This window comes from Macrobrachium nipponense, chromosome 42, assembly GCF_015104395.2.
Source record: "Macrobrachium nipponense isolate FS-2020 chromosome 42, ASM1510439v2, whole genome shotgun sequence".
Taxonomy (NCBI): Eukaryota; Metazoa; Arthropoda; class Malacostraca; order Decapoda; family Palaemonidae; genus Macrobrachium; species Macrobrachium nipponense.
The window spans coordinates 50382547-50405549 of record NC_061103.1 but is presented as its reverse complement, the minus strand read 5'-3'; the positions used below and the strand labels follow the sequence as shown (position 1 = coordinate 50405549).

The window sequence follows — 23003 nt, the reverse complement described above, 5'->3', positions numbered from 1 at the left end:
TTCCACATTCCGGGATAGAGATAAGCCCGTCTTGGAAGGGGGCGTATGATGCTACTCTCCAAGGATTGTTCATTGAGAACGGAGGTAGAGGAGTCATACGGGGGTAATTGGCCTCCCCCTGTGCTGAAAGTTGGGGAAGAAGCTAGTGGAGCTTGGCTCAGTCCGGCTATAATGTTGTCCTGAGAGTTGATCCTATCAGACAACCGGGAGATCATTTGTTCCATACTGGATTTCAGAGAACCAACCAGATCGCCCACTTGTTGCCAACAGACCAGCGTTGGAATCCAAAGCCGGAGCTGCTGCGGAGGTGGAAGGGTGGCTCTGAACCGGAACCAAGGGCAGTGGACTGTCGACTCCGCTGGAGTGTGTGATCTCTCCCTGGAGGATCTACTCTTAGAGGATTTAGAGCCGGACCCAGAAGCTTTAGACCTCTCTTCTCCGGGATTTCTAGCCGGAGACTTACGAGAAGAGGATGACGCCGACGCCGTCTTTTTAGACGACGACGACATCTTGGTCAAGGTTTAACAGCTTAACCTTTGACCTTGGGTCTAAACGGAAGTGCAGGCGGAAGTATATAATTCAGCACCTGTAAAGCCTTGGAAGGATGGAGATGAGGTTACAGGGTAGAAGATCCAGTAGCAACCCAAGGGTATCCCTTGGGCGTCCAACGTACCTACCTCGACCAACAGGTCGTCTACACCTACCATAGGTTCAATATTAATGTCCAATGTTGCGCTTCTTCCGAGGAGATATCCTGGCCTTGATCTGTTAACGAGGCAGCCAGCTGTTGCTGGATGAAAGCGATAGTCGGGGCAGCCTCTGCTGGGTCGACGTAGCTGTGTTGACTTTCCTCCGGGGAAGATCAGTACCGAGCCAACTTCTTTTCAAGAATGTAGGGCACCCTACCCTTGGCGGCGTTCTTCCCAAAAACCGCCGACCAGGCCCGCAGGGTTGCCAGTGCGGTATCCTTCACAGCCGGAGCCTGAAAGAGAGGGTATTGATTAGATTTTAAGAATTAAACTTAAAACTAAAACAAATTAAAAGCTTAACTTAAAATTATAGGGGCTGCAAAACCCCATGAATTTTTATCTTAAGTTTGGAAGATTGAATTTTAGAAAAACTTAAGAATTATAACAAAATGGGGACTGGCTAACGGAGTTGGAAATACTTACCCCGTCTAAAAGCTGGCTCACCAGATCATAACAAATGGTGCACGCTCGTGATACCAGACCTGGATGTCCCCGTTGCGGAGTCGCGCATGGAGCATGGGACCGGCAAACTTCGTGTCCACATGGGTCTTGAAGTGTGGCGGCGCATCCCGGATGCTCACAGTTGGTGGTCTGTAAGTGGAAAAGACACATGAGTATCTTAAAGGTTATCACTTACAGGCTAAAGGATAGAAGAACTCCGTTGCATGCCGGAGCTCGGAAAAAATTTGGGCATAACCCCTCTCTTACCGCCTGAATAGGCTATAAACCCCGGAGAGATCCGTGAGACAGGTGAGGGGGGGGGGAGGGGGGGAAGGTTTAAGGTAGCTTAAGATAAACTTACTAGTTTTAACATAACAGAACTTAAACCTATAAAATACGAACGTACCGGACTAAGTCCAGTGCGTGGCGGAGTGTCGTGACTCAGCGAGCCGGAGTGGTTAGTAGAGACCAACTGTATATCCCGGTCCACCCTGATGGGTGGACTAGCACCTTTCCGCTGGATGCTGGGGCTCCGGTGGCAAAGGAGCCCCAGTAAGGTGGGAAAGGGCGAGAGGACAAACAGACTCGGGCTAGCAACGGAGCGACGGAGATAGCCGGCGGAGGGGGGGAAAGGCCGGCCGTCCCCCCACCTTACCATCCGGGGGCCGGACCGAGAAGCTGGAGAGGTCGAGTCCAGTCTGGGTCTGTCCCGTCCCTCTACTCCCTCCGCCTGGGGGGAGAGGGAGGCATGCTCGGGTATGCGGAGCGAGCATGGGTAGAACCAACCCACCCCCCGACTCTATGGAAGAGCGGGAGGGGGAAGTAAGACTGGACAGGCGTCTGGCTGCTACCGTGATCACGTAGTGACCACGGGGGGGCGGTGGTAACTACAAAACAATGAGACAAAAAGGAAAAGGCCTAGAAAACACCACCGGCTGAACAGAGAGATGCTATCGGGAAGCAACCGAACTGAGGAGCGGTAGCATATGGGCCCTATGGGCCCTAACCTAGGCTAAATGAAGCCAGACGCCTACACTAACCTAAATACAATATAATATAAAATGAATAAAACATGAAAGGAAAGAAAACAAAATAGTAGGAGTAAAAAAATCCAGGATGTACGACTAACCCGAAGGAAGGAAAGTCTAACCACTCAAAGCTAGCCGGGGCCGATACTAAGAGCCGTGGCTAGGGTCTGGATAGAAGGAGCCTACATAAGGTAAAAGGCATGCATGCATGACAAAAAAACCGTGTAGACTGTACCCTAAAAACAAAACGGATGATTAAAATAGAGCGTATTAAAGTAAGGGAATGTTCTGGGTATGGGAGACCAAGAACCGAACCCGCCACGAGGCAGAACAATGCTGCCATGCTTCCGACCTAGAGTTCGTATTTATACCTAAAAAAAACGGCAATACGGGCTCAGGGTGGCCGGAAAAAACCAATTAGCAATAAATAACTGAGTACTTAATTAGCTGCTGCGATGGCTGCACGCTCCATGATAAATAAATCCAAGAAAAGGGCACAAAAAACACAGAGCAAAAAACGGCACGTGTATACCGTTTGTGCGCTAAACTGAAAAGGATGGCCACCAGAGGCGCAGCAGTCGGCAGCATGGGAGAGTAGTAGGTAGTTGCTGCCCACTCTGTGGGTCGGCTCTCCTCTTGTGGGGATTTTGTAGTGGGAGATTTCTATTGGTATTCGGCTCGTGGTAGTGGTCTCACTCGCCATAGTGTTCATACCGACACCCTCTTGGTGAGGGGTTGAGCGATGTCAGTTGTACTGACCTTTTTCTTTATTTATTTATTCTCTGGTATGTGTTAGTACATTTACCCTAGAAATAATAGATTAAAGGATATTTCGCGCAGCGACACGAGCTGAGCCCAGAAATATAATAATAATATGAACTCAAAGATTAATACAGTAATAAGATAGTAATTTAAGGTATACAATTAAAGTAGGATGTTATTTAAGGTATACATTTAGTATCTGAAATTTCAAGATAGGCAGTTATAAGTGTTTTTAGAGGGGGTTCTTATTATTCGCGGGTTTTTACTATTCACGGGGGTTCTGATACGTATCCCCCGCGAATACAGGGGTCCACTGTAATTACAGAATGTGAGCCCACCCTCCTCCCCTCTTCTGGATGATAGGCTTAAATAAATTGAGCTCTCTGCTATGTTCTTTCCCTTCTACCCTGGTAGTGGGTGGGGCTACCTATCCACACCAAAACAAAAGGAATCACTGCCGCGATTTTCATATTTTAACTGCCTGTACTTAGAAATTCTTAGCTATGTCATTAGAACTTGGTAAGTATACATAAAATCTCTTTTTATTATAAATATATATCATATTAGGAAGTATACTGTGGTATGATACTGAAAGGTGGTCATGTAGAGAGGCTAGGCTGTAGGATTACAGTCAACCCTCTGGATTCGTGTTCTCAAAATGCCTGGACTTGACCATTCGTGGAGTTTTCTGTGGAACGTACCTTCAAGTTATTCGCAGGAAAACTCACCATTCACAGATTTTTCGTAGAGCAGTAATCTGTATTTTCGTATTTTCATGACTAAATAGTACTGCACTGTGCATACATATATATTTTATGTTGAAATAATAATTTACAGTACAAATTTTCAAATATTAATGTTAAGTTTAACAAGATTAAATAATATTAATAATAAAAATAATTCTCTCTCTTCCTTTCTCTCTCTCTCTCTCTTCTCTCTCTCTCTCTCTCTCTTCTCTCTCTCTCTCTCTCTTACTGAGATGAGGGAATTTTTATGCATATGTAATATGTATGTTTATTTGTTTTGTATGATAAATAAATGATTTACTAATATTAAATAAGGGATTTTGACGAAGGAAAAATCTATTTCTGGGCAACGACCTGTGTCGCCCTGTGAAATGGTTCCTTTGATACTATTTCTGAAGAATAAATATTGCTATTCATCCTAGAGAAAAAAAGAAACAATATAATGCCAAGATAAATGGCTCGCTCACTTCTTATAGAAGTGTCGGTATAGTAAGGAGCGAGTGGAATCACTACCAGAGGTCCCTTGCCATTTAGCTTCTTCCTTCGACAAAACCCCGAACTACGGAGGAGCCGTGCTACAGCTCCCGGTCTACTACTACCGTGAGCGCCTCCGACGCCTGAGACGTCATTCCTGAAGATAGCCTCCAAGCTTGGGTAAGCTGGGTGAGGATAATCTAACTACAAGGTGGGGTTTCACAGGGCGACACAGGTCGTTGCCCAGAATAGATTTTTTTCCTTCGTCCAAATCCTTTTCTGGGCTTGACCTGTGTCGGCCAGTGAAATAGTACCAGAGAATGCTAAACACCAAGCTTGAGGAACAGTACAGATAAATTAAGAAGGTAAAGTTAAACACTGTAAGTTAATAGTATAATAAATCAACTAAAATTAACAGTCTTACCCTAAGGGAAGTGTAAGCCCTAAAACACGGGTTATAACTTAAAATTAGTTAGCCTAACAACAAACAATAACAATACAGGTTAGGCGAAGACAGGATATAAGTTGATATATACAAAAGAATGGAACTGATCCAATTTAGAATGATGAACAAAAGCAAAACTCAAGGTAACCCAATACATGGAGGCGACTAAACTAAGTAAGGTGCATGGGGCAGGTAGAAGGGAAGGCTACAAGAAGTTATAGTAAAATTAAGAATCAGGAGAAACTGTGTTTCCAGCTGCCACTGCTGGAAATTTGAGGGCTTCTAAGGGTTTTTAGGTAGTGCCGTTTGAAAACTGTCGGAGATTTCCAGCCTGTATACTTCTTAAGATCGTCAAAATTCAATGTGTTGGAAATAATTAATAGATGTGGCCACCGCCCTAACATCGTGGGCCCGAGGAAAGGGTTGGCCTGTTTAATGAAGTATAAAATTTGTTGCCTGATCCCTTTTAGGGATAATGTACCACCTTCCTTCCTAATGAACAATGGGCCTGAAGATTTCAGAGTTGTTCTGCCTAGGTAGGCTCTTAATGAGTTTGACGAGGAACAAAGGGAAAATGTCTTGAGGTAGTGGTAGGATTTTTCCACGAGGACCATCTGTCCTGTGGGTCTTCATTTTTGGCTAGAAAATGGCGATCTGGGGATAAGAGGACTTCCCCTGAGGGGAGGAACTCAATGTGGCCTGGTTCCCTTGATAAGGCTGACAGTTCTGATATTCTAGCTCCGGAGGCTAAACTTAATAAAATAGGGTTTTCCTCAGGAGGGATATATAATTGCAAGAGTCATTGTTAATGTCCGAGGCCAGTTTGAGGACATCATTTAGGAACCAAGAGACTGATTTAGGTCTCGTTGATGGTCTTAATCTAGCACAAGCTTTTGGTATGGACGTAAAGTACGAATCCTAAGGTCTATGCTAAAACCAAATTGGAAGATCTTTTTAAGAGCTGATTTGGTCGTAGTGATAGTGCTTGCTGCTAAGCTTTCTCAAACAATGATCTGAAGAAAGTTATGGCTAGGTTCGTTGTCATGACTTGAGAATTTGACAACTTAAGGAACTCTGCTAGTTTCTTGACAGATGAATCATATTGCCGGAGAGTAGATTCTCTTTTATCTGATTCCAGAATGATATTCTGGGGGATCAATTTTCTGCATTCCTCATGGCTGCGAATTTCAGAAAATCCATAAAGTTAGGGTTTTCTTGAATTCTTGAGGAAGCGGACACAGTCTGAGTTTGCACTAACTGGGTTAGTTTGGGGTTGGAATCTGTAGTGGTCGGAGTCTCAACTCTAGGAGTAGAGGGAACCAATTGCTCTTGGGCCAGTTGGGAGCTACTAGAGCTACTTGGCCTTTGAATGTCCTGAGTTTGTCTAAAACTTTCATGAGAAGGTTCACCGGAGGGAAGAGGTAAATATTCTTCCATTCTTGTTCCAATCGAGGATCATTGCATCCGTAGCGTATGCTAGAGGATCGAGGTTGGGTTGCCTACGTAACAAGGGAGTTTGTGGTTTGACTCCGTGGCGAAGAGGTCTACTTGGAGTCCGGGGACTTGTAGACTGATCCAATTGAATGAACTCCTGTCCAGTGTCCACTCCGATTCCAACGGAGCGGAGCGCGATAGAGCGTCTGCTACTACGTTCTTGACTCCTGCCAGGTGAGTGGGCTGACAGGTGCCATTTGTTTTTGCTTGCCAGAGAAAATATGGCTATCATGACATGGTTCAAGTGGCTTGACTTGGATCCGCCCCTGTTGATGCAGTGTACTACTACTGCACTGTCCAGAACTAATTTGAAATGTGAGTTCTTGGGCGGACGGAGCCGTTTCAGTGTGAGGAATACTGTCCATGGCCTCCAGTACATTGATATGAGCTGGCGGAATGTTAACGACCAGTTCCTTGAACTTTTTCGTACTGGGAGTATCCTCCCCACCCTGTTAGTGAGGCGTCTGTGTGGATCACTAATGATGGAGGGGGAAACTGTAGAGGAATTGCTTTTGAAAGGTTTCTTTGTCTCCGTCCAGGGACGGAGACGTTTCCGTAAGATCGCTGGATAGAGGCTAGTTTGTCCCGTGATCTGCAATTCGCTCTTGAGCGCCATACTCTGTTTATATCTTTGAGTTTGGCTCTGAGCAGAACGTCTGTGACTGATGCAAACTGGAGTGAGCCCAGGATCCTCTCCTGGCACCTCCTGGATGTTTGTTTGTCGTTTGAGAAATTGTTTTGTAGCTCTTGCAATTTCTTTCCTTTTCAACGACGGAATTGATAGTGTGCGCGATTGTAAGTCCCCACTGAAGGCCTAACCCACTGGAATCGAGATTCCGGTGTTAGTCTGGACTTGGTTTTGTTTATTTGAAACCTAAATGTTCCAGGAATTTGATCACTCTGACCGTTGCTTCTTTGCATTCTTTGGGGTTCTTTGCCCAAATAAGCCAATCGTCCAGATAAGCCAATAACATTATTCCCTGTTTCCTTAGCTCTTGCACTACTGCTTCCGCCAATTTGGTGAAGATCCTGGGGGCTATGTTGAGCCCGAATGGCATTACCTTGAAGGAGTAGGATCTGTTGCCTAGTTTTGAAGCCTAGGAAATGGACGGAAGTGTCTGGCTATGGGAAACATGATAGTAGGCATCTGTAAGATCTATAGAGGTTGTGACGGCCCCACGGGGAAGTAAGGTCCGTACCTGCGAAACGGTCAGCATCCTGAACTTGTCGCAATGAATGAATAAGTTCAGATGGGACAAGTCTAAGATGATTCTTCGGTTTACCGAGTCTTTCTTTGGCACGCTGAACAAGCGTCCTTGAAATTTTAAATTGTTGACTCTTGAGACTACTCCTTGAGAAGGAGGTCTTCGGTATACTCTACCAATTCCGTTGTTGGTGCTTGATAGAATCTGTTGGTTGGAGGAGGGCCCTCTAGCCAACTCCAACCTAGTCCCTTTGTTACTATACTTTGAGCCCAAGGGCTGAACCCCCACCGCTGGCGGAAGAGGTACAGCCTCCCTCCTACCTTGGGACTCTCACTGCTGGTTTGTCGAGGGGCGGCCACCTCTTGCTCCTCGAAACCTCTTCCTCTGTTAGCAGCCCTGCCGGATCCTCTGAATCGAGAGGCACCTCTTGCTCTGCTGCCTCTCGCAAACCTATTGAAAGCCTGAAAGTTCTGGCTTTCATAGTTGGAATTGTAGGCTGGCGAGACAGCAAACGAAGTAGAGGGTTGAGATTGCTGGGACTGAGGGGTCAGAACAAGGTATGTTGTTTGTTGACCCTTCGACGATGGTTGCCCATGTGATGCTGGGACTGCCTGAACCAACGTTTGTTGAGAAGGCTGGAAGGGAGAAGAACTTCCTTGGTTTCTTCTTGTTCCTTGGGTTAGGACCAGAAGATTCCTGCCTCCGCTTGCTACCAGTCCCCACCTGACTTTGAGGCACTGGTTAACCTTAGAAGCCTCATGAAGGACTTCTGCTACTACTGGTGCTGGAAAGAGGTTCCGTTCCCCAAATTGAGGAAGCAATCAGTTTATTCGGTTCATGGCGGATAGTAGCTTCTGCCAGAACGTGCTTCCTACAATTTCTCCTGGCTATGAGGAAGTTGTAAAGGTCACACTGCATGGTGTGCAGCAGACTTTAGCCAAAACTTTAAATAACGGCTCTTGTTGGTATACAAGAGCCGTCATCTCCGCCATAGTCATGGAGGAAAGGGATTCTCGCGAGCCTAGTCCGGGCATCGTACTCCATCTGGATGAGAGAGTCCGACAACCTGGGGAGTCTCTCACTAAAGAGAGAGGTGGCACAGTCCGCCTTTAGTTTTCCTACTGAGAAAGTAGGAACTGCCCCCTCGAAGTACGTCTCGGAGCCTGGGACTAAGAGAGAGGTGGGTTCCGTCTCTCGTAGTTGAGGCAGGGGCTCGTCTTTCAGGGCGGCCTGAAAGGTTGCTTCCACTACCTTAAGGGTCAGTGGTAGCGGAGTCCCTTCCACCTGAGTAAAAATGGTGAAAGGACTCCTAAAGGCTGTGATGCGGGTGTTTTCACACCCGCATTCTTCCAGACTTCTCATTAGAGTCTGCTGTGCCTTCCCTCGGAAGGATCACTGTTTCCTTGGGAACCTTGTCCTCTCTCATCATCGCTGCTTCCGTTAGTCGGACGTAGCCAATGAATGGTGGTTGAAGGTCTCTGGGGTGGAACTCGAAGTCCTCACGCCTTCGAGTTCCTATGCTTCGATTGTCAACATTCCGTTGACAAACGGGGCATACGAAGCGATCCTCCAAGGGTTGGTCCACCTTGAATTCCGGCAGTTGGCTGGAATCTGGCATTGGAAGAGGAGAAGGGTGGCACAGATATAGGGGAACCTGCCGCGATCGAGGTTTGGATCCTGGCGATGGCATTCTCCTGAGCGGCCAGCCGTTTCCGCCAGCGATTGGATCGACTGGCCCGGAAGACGTAACAGAACTGGAGAGCTGGGAGAGCACCGAGCCGACCATTGTTGTCAACCAAGGCCCCTACGATCACTCCACCTGCTCCAGAATGTTAGCCGAAAAGGATTCGGGATCAAAAAGAGGGACTTGAGCCCGATCCTTACGTGATCTATGTTTGGGGGACCCTCGACGCAGAGGAAGAGGCCTCCCTTGACCTAACTGATCCGGGGTGGTGGAGACCGGAGTTTACAGTGTCTGTCAGGATGACCGATTTCTTGGGGAGAGACTTTTTTAAGTTTTCCCTCGGTCATCTTAGCCTTGGGGATCACTGAAGTAGCCTTAGGACGGACAGCCGCTGCTCTTCAGTGAAGCCCCGGAAAGAATGGAAGTAGAAGGATCAGTAGAAGGTGATGGAGAAAGGGAAGGTTCAGAAAGGGCCCTGAGAACCCACAGAAGCTGCCCCTACTACACCCTTACCTGTACCCATGGAGTCAATAGCCATGGGTTCGACGTCGAGGTTCATTGCCGCAACGTCTTCTGCAACGTCCTCTGGGAAATCCCCCTCCTGTAGGGAGATCATGACTTGAAGGTCGGCCAGCAAAGGGGCGGCCGCTATCGGGTAACCACCACTGATCCTTTCTTGGCTCCTGGGAATACTAGGTCCGCCATATCCTGGGTAAGAATGTAGGGGCGGCCCTTCGAATTCCGGCCAAAACCCCCTACCCAAGCTTTGAGAGTCGACAAAGCTTTCTTCTTTTCTTCATCATAACCCTGTAAAAAAGGGTCTAGAGTTTAGGGAAAGGATAGGGGAGGAATGTCTGTTGTGTTGAGATTATATGAATATGTGTCTCATATGTGAAAGGTATAATAACAACAAGAATATTCCAGGTGACGAATGAATGAAGAAAGTGCTAAGAAACTTACTACTAGTGAGGCATCTCCTACTAGCAAGTAGCAGGTTTGGCAAGCTTCATGATGCCAAACAATAAAATCTTCCACTTTCACTGCACATCCTGCATGAGAACGGCATACTATATGGCCGCACGGGTCTTGGAGGACGCATTGCACCCAATCTCCTGGCACAACATCTGTAAGTCAAAGGATACATGAGTCCAATGACAACCTCCGGTGTATAATATGCAAAACTATCCGTGGTGTGGAGTAGGACCGACGGATAGAGATCTACGTATGAATATTACATAGAAAAGTTACAAGGAGGAAGAAAGTCTCTGCCTCCGCCTAAGCTCACTTGTCATATGAACTAAAAAATAGACTCCGTAGGGCCCGGAGTTCTCCGTATGGCCCGGAGGTTTATTAATATTGAGTGAGCAATGTCAAACTTCTAACGAAGCAAGGGTAGTACAGAGGCGGAAATAAAAAAAAAAAACCCCCGGAGTAACGCAAAGATCTAAACATTAAATAACACAAAATAAAACAACAAAATAAAAACCCATTATATCAGTAAGTGCTCTGGTGTGAACTATCCTAATGGAAAAAAAACTAGGGAAGCCCAGTGGTTCCCTCCCCCCTCTCTATGTTCGGTAGCGGCGGATAGACACCTGCCGGACTGAACTGAGGGGGAAAGGGTAGGGAAGTACGTGGGGTAGGGGAGCCCTCCCCCTGAGCGGCCAGTTAAGGACGGAGAAGAAGGGGGAGGAGGAGGTCCCGAGCCCCCGAGGGCACGTTGATGAGTGAGAATACCAGTAGGGGAGGGAGATCCCCACCAGTCCCTGGAGTCACCCCCTCTCATGCAGATCGGACGCTAGCTGTGAGAAACGAGTCATCACCCATCGACGTGGATGGCAATGTATGGAGGGGGGGAATGGGGGGACGGGAGGGGGACCCCGTAACCGGGTGGCTCACCGCGATCAACCGGTGATCTTCCCAGCCAGGTGAAAGACACGAGGTGGGGAAGAACCGTCGGAACAACATCAATATCACTGATATAAATAGGATTACTTATAATAATCAATCAAATAAAATTAAGTGATATCTTAAAGCTAGACTAACACGGGGAACACGAAGCTAAGCAAACAGAAAATTAAGGCTAATCGCCGATCCGAAGAAAGGGGTATGTTAGCCTAATTTAACCTCTAGTTCAAGAAAAACGGGGGGCAGGCTAATCAACCAATCGACAATTGGGGTATGAAAGCCTAACTTAACGGTAAAATAAATTATAACAAGGAAGCTAATCGCCATACCAAAGCATGGTGTATGTTAGCCAACCTAGTACCTATAATATTATTTTAATAATCAGGAAAACTAGAGAAGGAAAGAGAGAACATCAGAATAATTAAGATGATATGACTCTCAAATCGTGACTGATAAAACTCCTAACAATGTAAGGCGTAGCTAGACTAAGGTCCGAAAACGTGCGGTCAGACGTGCCCAGTGGAGGCTAACTAAAAACTTCTGCATAAAGATATAGAGACTATGTATAAGTAACCATATCTAAAGTACTGAGAAAAAGGGAAATCCCTAACGGTATGGAAGACCGAAAGAGATAACCCGTACCGCCAAGCGGTCGAGAGGCATACCGGCCGATAAGGCTCCTAATATGTATAAAACACGAAGATCATCATAAAATGAGATCAGTAACCCAAACAGTACTTAACTTAGAAGCAGAAGCTGAAGACATCTTGAAAATAAACAGATAATCCAAAAGATAGTCCAAAATAGAGCGAAACACAACACCGAAAAAATTCTAACGTCTGGTGTAACGCTAGGCTATCGAAAGGAATGACGTCTCAGGCGTCGGAGGCGCTCACGGTAGTAGTAGACCGGAGCTGTAGCACGGCTCCTCCGAAGCTCGGGTTTTGTCGAAGGAAGAAGCTAAATGGCAAGGGACCTCTGGTAGTGATTCCACTCGCTCCTTACTATACTGACACTTCTATAAGAAGTGAGCGAGCCATTTATCTTGGCATTATATTGTTTCTTTTTTCTCTAGGATGAATAGCATATTTATTCTTCAGAAATAGTATCAAAGGAACCATTTCACAGGCCGACACAGGTCAGCCCAGAAATATGATTTATTAATTTTCAAATATTAATATTAATGTAAACACAGCAGAATATCAATTCATTAACGAAAATGTGTATAGTGAATTTGAAAGATTTTTATCCAATAAATCTTTTCCCTGATCTTTTACTGTCTGCATTTAGAGGGAGGGATGAAGGCATAACTGTCATCATCTCTCTCTCTCTCTCTCTCTCCTCTCTCTCTCTCGTCTCTTCTCTCTCTCTCTCATCTCTTCTCCTCTCTCTCTCTCTCCCTCTCTCTCTCCCTAAAAACTCCGAATGTGAGGGATGGTTAGCGTAGACAGGAAGGGGGAGGTGTGATAGAAAGATATACTCTCCTCTCTCTCTCTCTCTCTCTTCTCTCTCTCTGCTCTCTGCTCTCTCTTCATCTCTCTCTCTCTCTCTCTCTCCATCCTCCTCTCTTCCCCAAAATACTCAAAATGTGAGAGATGGTTAGGTAGACAGAAAGGGGGAGTGGTTGATAGAAAGATATACTCTCTCTCTCTCTCTCTCTCTCTCTCTCTCTCTCTCTCTCTCTCTCTCTCTCTCTCTCTCTCTCTCACTGGCTGGAATGGTTAGAAGTATATTTTTAAGGGTAAAATGTTTAAGATGACTTTAAAATTATATTAATAATATTTCAAAGATTAAAGTTTAAGGTATACGTACTTGATGCAGGATGTTATTTTAAGGTATATACATTAGGTATTTGAACTAGAAAGATAGGTAGTTACAGTATAAGCGTTTATAGAGGCAGGTGTTAACTATTGAGGAGGGGCGTTGTGGTACACATCCCCTGTAAATACATGGGGATTACTGTATTGGGGACATTCCAGAAGTGCTTCACAGAAGTTTGATTGTTACGGCAGTAAAATGACAAATTTACTTTTAGCCTATGATAAGTATGAAGTTTATTTTATAAAGATTGTATAAGAAAACATAGTGAATTATAATACAGTTTTTAATTAGCTTTTTTTTTTTAGTTTTTTTCTCATGCATTGGGTATTTTTAGATCAGGTGAGTCTACCATGGATGCATGGCTCTTATGGCTGTACGGTGTTGTATTAAAACGCCTCGACCTTACTCGACAGGCAGCTGATGTATTATGCCTGTCCTTACATGAACAGCCCATGCACTGGGGTGCTTGGTTAGAGTTAGCTGCGCTTATAACCGATAGAGAGATGGTGAGTTTCCTAAAGAACCAAAGTTTTTGTGTGGAATTATTGTGTTTTTCATGATTTATGAAAAAATATAAATACTGAATATAAATAAGTTTTTAAAAAATTGTTGTAGGTAAAATGTAACTTATAAGAGCTGGCTGCATTTCATCTTTTTATATTTTTTGTTAACATTTTATATAAACAGCTAAGTACTCTCAAGTTACCTGACCATTGGATGCGGAAGATGTTTTATGCTCACACTTACCTTGAGCTTCAGTTAAATGAGGAAGCATTGGAAATCTACTCAAGTCTGCAAGAGGCAGGACTTCATCATTCAACATATATTATGGCCCAGGTGGCGATCACACATCATAACCAAAGAGGTACTTTGTTTTGCTCTCTGCTGCAATTTAAAGGCTGTGGGAATGGGTAATTTAAACTTCTTATAACACAAAAAGTTCATCAGCGATAAACTTTTTCGTTTGATTTTAGTCTTTAAAAAATGTGAGATTTGGTACATGATATCAGTTCTGGTTGATTTTGTATTAATATGATCTTCAGTAACATGTCAGGAAAGGCAGCGATTGCACATATTGAACGTTTGTGTTAAGGCATTCTGTAGCAATGTTTGGTACTTAAAAATCCTCAGATGGCCTTGTTGATTATGAGAAGCATTTGACAGCATCTAGACACCAATATGATAGAAGGTCTCGCGTCACTATAGAATTCCTGTTAAATGTGTAAAGCTAATTGCAATTATCCATGAATGAAGAGGGTTGAAAGTTAATGTTGTTAAGTGTCGAGTGAATTTGCCGTAAAAAGTGGGGTGCTACCGGGAATGTTATTTCACCATTTCTGTTTGCCCCTGTTATAGATTTTATAATGAAAAAGCTATCTGTTTTGGAAAGGAAAGTTTAGATTACAATACAGATAGAAGCTTGACATATGTAGAATATGTAGAAGATAGTGTCTTAATTAGCAAAATTCCATTAGATTTACAAACATTGCTCAGTAGAATGCCTCATATATCGAGAGGAATGGCACACAAGATGATTAATACTTTCATGTGGGAAATTATGGTAATGAGGGAGCATTTAAAAGTGCCCCCATGCTTGTATAAAAATACCAATGGGTCATTCATTTCTAGGATGCAGCCTTCACTGGCTAGTGTTTATAGCATTCAGAAGCAGGTGGGCAAATGTATGAATTATAATCACAAGGTCATTTTTATGTTTTCTAAAATATTTTGTAACTTGATGTGCTGTATACAGTATTGAGGTTCATTATTGCTTGTATATCAATGATTTCACGTCATGAAATGTTGAATATACCAATTGCACATTCGTGATAGTTTCACTGATGAAAAAAGACAGGCAAATTCAGTAGCCATCCCAAATTTCAAGCCGGAAAAGGTGAACATTATTTTCATTCACAGTTGATCTGCTAGAGCTTGAAATCATAGTAACCACACCAAAATCATGTTTCTCTGTTCACTTTAATTTAGTTTGTGGCTGAAATAAGGAATGTCAAATTTAATAAAAACCATATTGAAAGTTCATAATACTAAAGGGGTGTGAGACTATAGTTTTTTGTAGCACTTATTTTTCCTATGCTGTAGGTTCTAAGTATTTGTATAAATTTCATAGTATTTACTGTATTCTTTATGTAAATTCATTACTTTGAGAAGGTTTGGTAGAGCTTGATTGAAAGCTAGTTTACTAAATTTCTCAGTTTAGTACTGTACTTTCTTAAAATCAGTACTCTCATTTTAAAGTCATGGGTGTCCTGAACCAGTACGAATTAATAAAAATAAACATTTTTTTCAGATGTGGATCAAGCTGTTACAATATTCAAAGAGTTGGAGTCTATAGATCCTTTCCGTCTAGATAACTTGGACACGTATTCAAATTTATTATATGTGAAAGAAATGAGAGTAGAGTTGTCACATCTAGCTCATCGTGTTGTGCAGGTTGATAAATATCGTATGGAGACATGTTGTGTTGTTGGTAAGTTATTTTGCTAACATTCTTTCAAATGCAAAGTATGGTTATGTGCTAGTATTTTCAGTAATCCATATTTTTATACTTTTTAAAAATATATATGAATATTGTATCAGAATGCTCTAAATGTGCATTACATATTCTTTTTTCCTGACATTATATTTTATTATTTACAGAAACTTGTTTCTCAATGGGGCATTTACCCAAGCTCATCTTTCTAGACTTCAAGAAACTTATAGGCTATTCTAAGAGCAATAGAGATGTCAGTGTATATTATGAATGAATATTTGCTTCATATAAGACCTGTTATATAAAGGTATAAGCCATGAAGGAAAGATAAACAACGCAGTTTCTGCAAGATCTTTGGACTCAACGTCCTTTACTTAGCAGATAAATTGACTTACATGAGAAATTTAGAGTACAAGAAAGGTTGTATAACTGACTGATAGGGATAATAAGGAGATTAGTACCTAGAATCCAACACACCTGGAGAATAAGTAACCTTTCCAAACAAGCATAAACATGGGTACAATTTAAGAACAAAAAGATTAAGTCCAACTGCTCAGACACAGGGATAAGATAATTAAAGGATTATACAGGGCGACAGCTGACCACATTCAGATCTTTGGTAAACAAAAACTTATTCACAAAACATATTAAACTTACATATACAAAGAAAATATCTCTAAGGCAACTGATTTGTATTTAATTCTGTAATTATATCTTTGAGGTCATTCTTAAACATGTTACAAATACAAGGGTCTAAATGAAACAGGCCACGACTAATATTAAAATTACAATGAGAAGTAAGTTGTATTATGTACTGAGCAAAAAAAAAAAAAAAAAAAAAAAAAAAAAAAAAAAATCTGTGCTCTGAAGAACAAAAGTCCTAATTTTTACTGGGAACACAACTCCAAGGTAGGATCACTGCGATTCAGTGGTTCCACAAATGCTTCATCCCCAAAGTCAAGGGGATAATAGATATTTCTCCTGGCCATCCTCAATCCATTTCCATCAAAAAAACAGATGATCTGTGCAAGTTGTGTTTAAGCCTCCCAACATGACGGCACTTATCCAGCCTCACAATCCATGCATCATTGGATGTGTCAAGACTGCCTACATTCAGCAGACCTTGATATGATCCATGCAGCCATCGATGCCAACTGTGACATGAACATCATGGACTGCTGGAAGGCATTTACCATTGTTGAAGCTGTAAAGTATATCTTGGGGGGCAGTTGGTGAATTCAAACCAGAAATGGTGAATGCTTGCTTGATTAACCTGTGGAGGGAGGATGTGAGTTATGTACTTTAAGGCTGGCCAGCTATTAATGGCAAGGTACAGAGGGTTATCAATTTGGTGGTGATGGATGGAATGGGGGAACACGATTGATGATGATGTCATTGAACATCTCAAAAATGATGTCGAGCTGATAAATGAGAAGCTGAATGCTCTGATCAAGTTCTCTGCATCGAAGTTTTCTTTTATTTTTACATAACTATTTCAGCTTCAAGTAGACATTTAATTAGCTTTTCGTGTATTATACATGAAATAAATTAGTATATCATTTGGGTGAATATAAATATATTTCGTAAAAGATAACTATTGCAAATTTTATTGCCTGAGTGTCAAGTTTCAGCCATTTTTCATTGCTACTTGAAGCAAGTAGAAACAAAGCTATTAATGTTTTTATTTGTTTTATATTTAGTGAGGTAAGACCAGATTAATCCTTACAAGCCAGGCTGTATGTATGCATTAACAATACCCTGAAATTGGGCAAACTTAAAGGTCGGCCAATTTAGAAAAAAAACACATTACTGGAAAGAGGAAGTTACACTCATGCAAATGGTATAAGAAAAAGATTAAAAATTTCTGTGCTACTCATCCACAGGAAGTTTGATTAAATATTTCCAAACCTGTGCAGGACCTCTTTTCCAAGACACTCATGAAAATTTGCAAATTTTAGTGAGCTATACATGCTCTTTCTAATATATACGTTTTCTTTCTAATATTCTGTTTTACTTTATTTAGCAACATTACAATTACAGCTCACATATAAAAAAGATAAGAACTAAAATCAGCAACAGTCCCTAAGTATATTTATGGACAAATATTAACAGGATGTTTTGGGGTGGGGGTGATGTAGTACCTTTAAGTGAATTGTACATGTTTTATTTAATATTTTTTTTACTATATACGTACTTTGCAAAATTGCAATTACAGCTGACATACTATTGTAAAATGTAAGAGATTTAGTTTACCTTGTAATAAACAAGTAAAATATAAACTTTTAACTCAAGTTTTTAACTTACCAAGTAATTACAGAGCTGTAATTACTCTGTAACTTACCAAGTAATTACAGAGCTAAAAGTTTCTAGTATCAGGAGCTAAAAAATTTGAAATTCGCAGTAGCGAATCTTTTGTTTTTAAGTGTTGGTAAATGGCCCCGCCCACTTTGGGGAAAGAGAAGAACAACTGAGCAGAGAAAACCAATTTGTTTCTGCCGGCTTTTGGTGACGGCCGTGAGCAGCAGTTAATTTTGGTGACGGCCGTGAGCAGCAGTTAATTTTGAAAGTCTTTCTTCATTGATCTGGTTGGAGTATATTGCAAATTGGTGAAGTATTTGTTTTGGTAGCCTTTTGTCAATTAGTTATATAGGATTTTCTCTTATTTTGACCTGATAGTGACGATTCACAATAAAGACTAGCTTTTCGACTTGTTAATTTGCAGTATGTCTGACACAAGTTCACTATTGTAGCACAGGCTGCAATACTAAACTAACTTCAGCAAAATATGATTCCCACACTAAGTGTACATCTTGTATAGGACAAATATGATCAGCTAGTTTGTCTTGTGATGAGTGAAAGAATTGGGGAATTAAAGACTGAAAAATATTAAATTCTCATTTGAATAAACTAGAGAAGGGCTGAAAGAGAAAAACAAATGCTAGGGAAAAATATTTAGCTAGTCAGGAATCGGCTAAATCTCCTGCTGAATTGCCAATAATATCTCTCTCTCTCTGCTTTATCCCCCATTAATAGTCCTGTCTCTCTTCCACCTAACCCTGGACCCAGCTCCCACACTCCCGAACCCAATGCTACAGTAGCTCAGATTGGGGCTTCTTTGAATGCTTTTTTACAAGATAAAAGTGTTGTGAGTGATTGTGAAGTGACAGTGGAGGAGCTAGCTACTTGCCCCGCCGATTCTCTTGGGCAAAGGTCCTTAACTTACTCCCCCACACCAGGGAGAAGCTATACCGGAAGCCCAAGGGAGGTCGGTGGTGTCTGCCCCCGGGTAGTCTGCCCCTCAGTCGCACCTGCCGGAAATGTCCAGGTGTTGACGGATAGCCAGTGGAAAGGTACATTCCAAGAGACGTCAATGGTGCAACAGTGGCAAGTCAAGACCATTGAAAAGGTCAGCAGAAGTGTCATGCTCCCCTCAGGTGCCTTGCAAAAGAGTCAAAGAACCTGTTCCCTCATGCAGCTTTTGGGAGAGCCCAAAGTGTTTTCCAAATGAACTTTCATACAAACGTTAAGTGATTGTGAACCGTAAACATGCTGTAACACCTGTAGAATCAGGTAATGAGATTGCTTCGGATCAACAGTTAGGGTCTAAGCACCAACTGGCGCTACACCGCTCTGATGAGTGCCCATATGCTCCTGAGCGCTCATTTGCGCCCAAGCTGTCATTTGCTCTCGAGCACCCACTTGTGCCCAAGCAGCTGCTTGCACCTGAGCCACCACTTGCGCCTAAGCGGCTGCTTGTGCCTGAGCACCCACTTGTGCCTGGATGTTCTTTGGCGCTAGAGCTCCCTCATGCTTCCAAGCGTACAGTTTCACCTAGATTCGCACCATCTCATTCAACAAACCAGTTTAAGATACAACAAACCAGTTTAAGATTTCAGAGCTTTCTTCAGCTTACGGACACATACGTATTTGGTTAAGCCTTGGAAGCATTTAAACACTCGTCTGTTCCTTTGCTTGTAACTTCTCATGACAGAAATCGGTCACTGAGAACAGAGTTTGCAGCACCAATGCCTTTACAACAACCTTCAGGGTTGTTGGATCCTTTGCTCGCCCCGATTAAGCAGCACCTGGACGATATTTTAGGTTATTTGAAGAAACTATCAACAGCTACTAAGGACTTAGCAACGTCTCCAGTGTCTTCATTCGAGGAAGAGCAGGATAAGGAATTAGAAGAAGACACTCTTCCTACAGCTTACGCATCTTTATTGAGGTTTTTGTTCCAGAGCTACCCATCTTGCTTCTCTCCTGCAGCGCCTTCGTCTCCAGCGTCGACATTTCAATTAAGGAGTCTGCCTGCAGAGACTGCCAATTTACCTTAATGGTTCTTTCAATTTTGGCAAGGAAGGCTCTCAAAGAAGTGGAAAGCTGGCTGTCAGAGAAAAGAGAGTTTGGTAAATATCACTTCAGTTACCCACCATCTCGTCTGTTGAAGAGAAGGATTCGTACTATGTGACAGGAGAGGTTCCATCCTTGGGTGCGGCTGCCTCCTCCCACTGAGACTTCTCCAGCCTCATCTACAGCCAAGACCATATTCTTGTCAGCTGAGGTGGATCATTTACTTAAGAATCTTTTTAAAGTCTTGGAAATTGTGAGTTTCCTTGATTGGACAATAGAAATTGTGAGTTTCCTTGATTGGGCAATAGGCTTTCTTGCACACAAAGTCCATGATTATCCTGATTTACCAGCTGACATCTTGAATCTCCTTGACATACTTTCGTGAAAAGATAAAGGAGTGAGAGATGACTTTCAAGAACTTGCCTCCCTCTATGCCATAGGAGTTTTGAAGAAGAGGGAGCTATGGTGTTCATATACCACAAAAGGAGTAATAGCGATTCAGAGATCTGCCCTTCTTTTTCTGCCCCTCTGGAGAAAGGGTCTACTTCCACTGGCAAAGAAATCTCCAGGACACAGTCAATGGATCAGCTGCATTGGCACATAAACGTCAGGGAGTTAAGAGCAGTTCATATGGGTCTGATGGCCTTTTCCTCAGTAGTGTCCAGGAGGACAGTTGCAGTCCACTCAGACAACACGACAGCTCTAGCTTACTTAAGCAAGCGAGGAGGAGCATGCTCTTTCTCCCTCTGCAGTGTAGCGAGAGACCTCCTCATATGGGTGAAACAGAATCAGACATCATTGGTCTTTAGGTTTGTACGAGGAAAAATGAACTTTGTGGTGGACAAACTGAACCGCCAGAACCAAGTCATTCAGACAGAATGGACTTTAGATCCACTTGTCTGTCCAGACCTGTGGAAACTTTGGGGGACACTGACGTTGGACCTATTTGCGACGTTGATAAAAGTTTTGACTGCCATTGTTTTGCTCACAATTCCGTGTCCTCTAGCATGGGCAACAGATGCCATGCTACTCGATTGGTCCGACAAATTCATCTGTGCATTTCCCCCATTCCCAGTGATCAGGGAAGTATTGAACAAGTTCCATCGTCATCTAAATGTAACGGTGATCCTCATATCACCATTTTGGCTGTTAAAGGAAATGATTTCTAGAACTAATGAGTCTACTGGTAGATTTTCCAAGACTTCTACCTCAAAAGAAAAAGCTTCTCAGACAGCTCCATTTCAACTACTTTTATCAAAAGTTGTCTTCTCAGAGCAAAAGGGTTTTCGAGAGCGACTTCAAAAGCTATTTCCAGGTGCAGACATAAATCGTGAACTAACGTATATCAGAGCAAGTGGACAGTATTCTGAAACTGGTGCAAAATCAATAGTAGTCTCTTCTACTAAAACATCTATAACAGATATTGCAGATTTCCTTTTAATTTTGAGGGAAGCAAAAGGATTATCATCTACCATAAAAGGATAGAGAGCGATGCTTGGTTTGGTGTTCAGGCATAGAGGAATCAATTTATTGGTAAATCAAGATATTTTAGACTTAATTAAATCCTTCAATACAAAGAAAAGGAATAAATCCTTCAATACAAAGAAAAGGAACATGGAACTTGTCTCATGGAATTTAAACAAAGTGCTAGAGTGGCTCACTAGTTTAGTTCGAACCCCATTGATTCAGTCCCTTTTAGCAATTTAACAAAGAAGACTCTTCTTAGTGGCTCTTGCAATGGCCAAGAGACTTAATGAAACACAATCCATGAACAGAAGAGTCGGTTTTGTGGCAGATGATGCACTATGTTCAATTACGTTAGGATTTCTCGCTAAGAACAGGAATGCCGCCAAACCATGCCCCCGATCCTCTAGAATTAAAAGTCTGACAGGAATTCTAGGATTGGAAGATGAAGAAAGAGTGCTCTACCCTGTTGGAGCACTGAAGTTTTATCTTATAGAATGGAAGGAATTAGAGATCCATTTACAGGCGGCCCGCGGTTAGCGGCGCAATTGCCCAATGACGAATCGGTTTTACGGCTGTCATAAAAAATATTCATTAAAAAAATAAGGCGTCTTAAGGTATTTTTACGGCACAGTTTTTGGTCCGTAGCGCCGCCAGCGCCGTTATGTCTAACAAGTACATACATTTGAGAAAAAACCGTTCAGCCCATAAAGGTTATGCAAATGATATTAAAAAATTGTATTGAGAGTTATTACATAGGTATTAGGGTAAAATATATGCCTCTTGACGCTGTTCTATGCTGAAAATATTGAGTCAAGTGCAAATTTAGCTATGGATGTGTCGATTTATAAATGTTCATGCTTTGATGTTTAAAATGTGTATGAAAACGTATTATGTATAGGTACTTTTATTTCTGCACATAAATGTGATACAAAGGCAGCTTTTGAAACTGCCCTTCATGTTATCGATGTTTTTTCATGTTCATTAATGTAAGCAGCCTCCTGCCGCTCTTCCAAAAATATCGAGTTAAAAAAAGTGCAAATTTAGCGATCGATGTGTCGATTTTATAAATGTTCATGCTTTAATGTTTAAAATGTGTATGCAAATGTATTATGTAAAGGGTATTTTTAATTCTGCGCAGAAATATGATACCAAGGGAGCTTTTGAAACTGCGCTTCACGTTATCAAATACAATGTTTTTTTCATTTTCATTCTTGTAAGCAGCTGCCTGCCGCTCTTCCGAAAATATAGAGTTAAAAAGAGTGCAAATTTAGCAATCGATGTGTCATGCTCTTATGTTTAAAATGTGTATGAAAATATATTACGTATAGGGTATTTTTATTTTTGTACATAAATATGATACAAATTAAGGCAGCTTTTGTAACTACCCTCCACGTTGTCAGAGGATGTTTTATCATGTTCGTTCTTGTCCGCCACTGTTCCAAAAAAAGGGATTTTGACGAAGGAAAAATCTATTTCTGGGTGATTGGCTCGTGTCGCCCTATGAAAGGATCCTTAATATCATTCTTTCTAGGTAAAATTAACCTAAAATTACCAGAGAAAAACAAAATTAAGAAAATGTCAGTAAAACTGACTCGCTCACGTCTTAAAAGAAGTGTCGGTATGATAATATTGGGGCGAGTGTGGAACACTACCACGAGACAATCACCAATTAGAACTTCCAATCAGAATCCCCCCAAGAGAGAGCTGATACCAACGGGCGATGCAGCTGCTACTACTACTACTAGAGGACGCCACGGACAGCAGCGCCCCTAGCGGACATCCTTAATCTAAAAACATCTAAAAACATCTTGTCCTGCAAGGGGGGGAACAAACCATAAAGGGGGGGTTTCATAGGGCGACACGAGCCAATCACCCAGAAATAGATTTTTCCTTCGTCAAAATCCCTTTTCTGGGCTCAGCTCGTGTCGGCCTATG

At 42.4% G+C, this 23003-nt stretch overlaps 1 protein-coding gene across 3 annotated transcripts in view; it reads left to right on the top strand.

The window, feature by feature from the left end:
• Positions 1 to 23003, top strand: part of LOC135213203 (cell division cycle protein 23 homolog) — a 98555-nt gene that overhangs the window by 27690 nt on the left and 47862 nt on the right. For 2 of the 3 annotated variants that reach the window (XM_064247177.1, XM_064247176.1), the window contains exons 2-4: positions 13092 to 13263; positions 13445 to 13622; positions 15066 to 15245. In XM_064247177.1, the coding sequence (XP_064103247.1) occupies positions 13108 to 13263; positions 13445 to 13622; positions 15066 to 15245 (514 nt within the window). In that variant the 5' untranslated portion in view covers positions 13092 to 13107. The remainder of the gene's footprint in view (positions 1 to 13091; positions 13264 to 13444; positions 13623 to 15065; positions 15246 to 23003) is intronic. The other variant, XM_064247178.1, reaches the window with a different exon arrangement.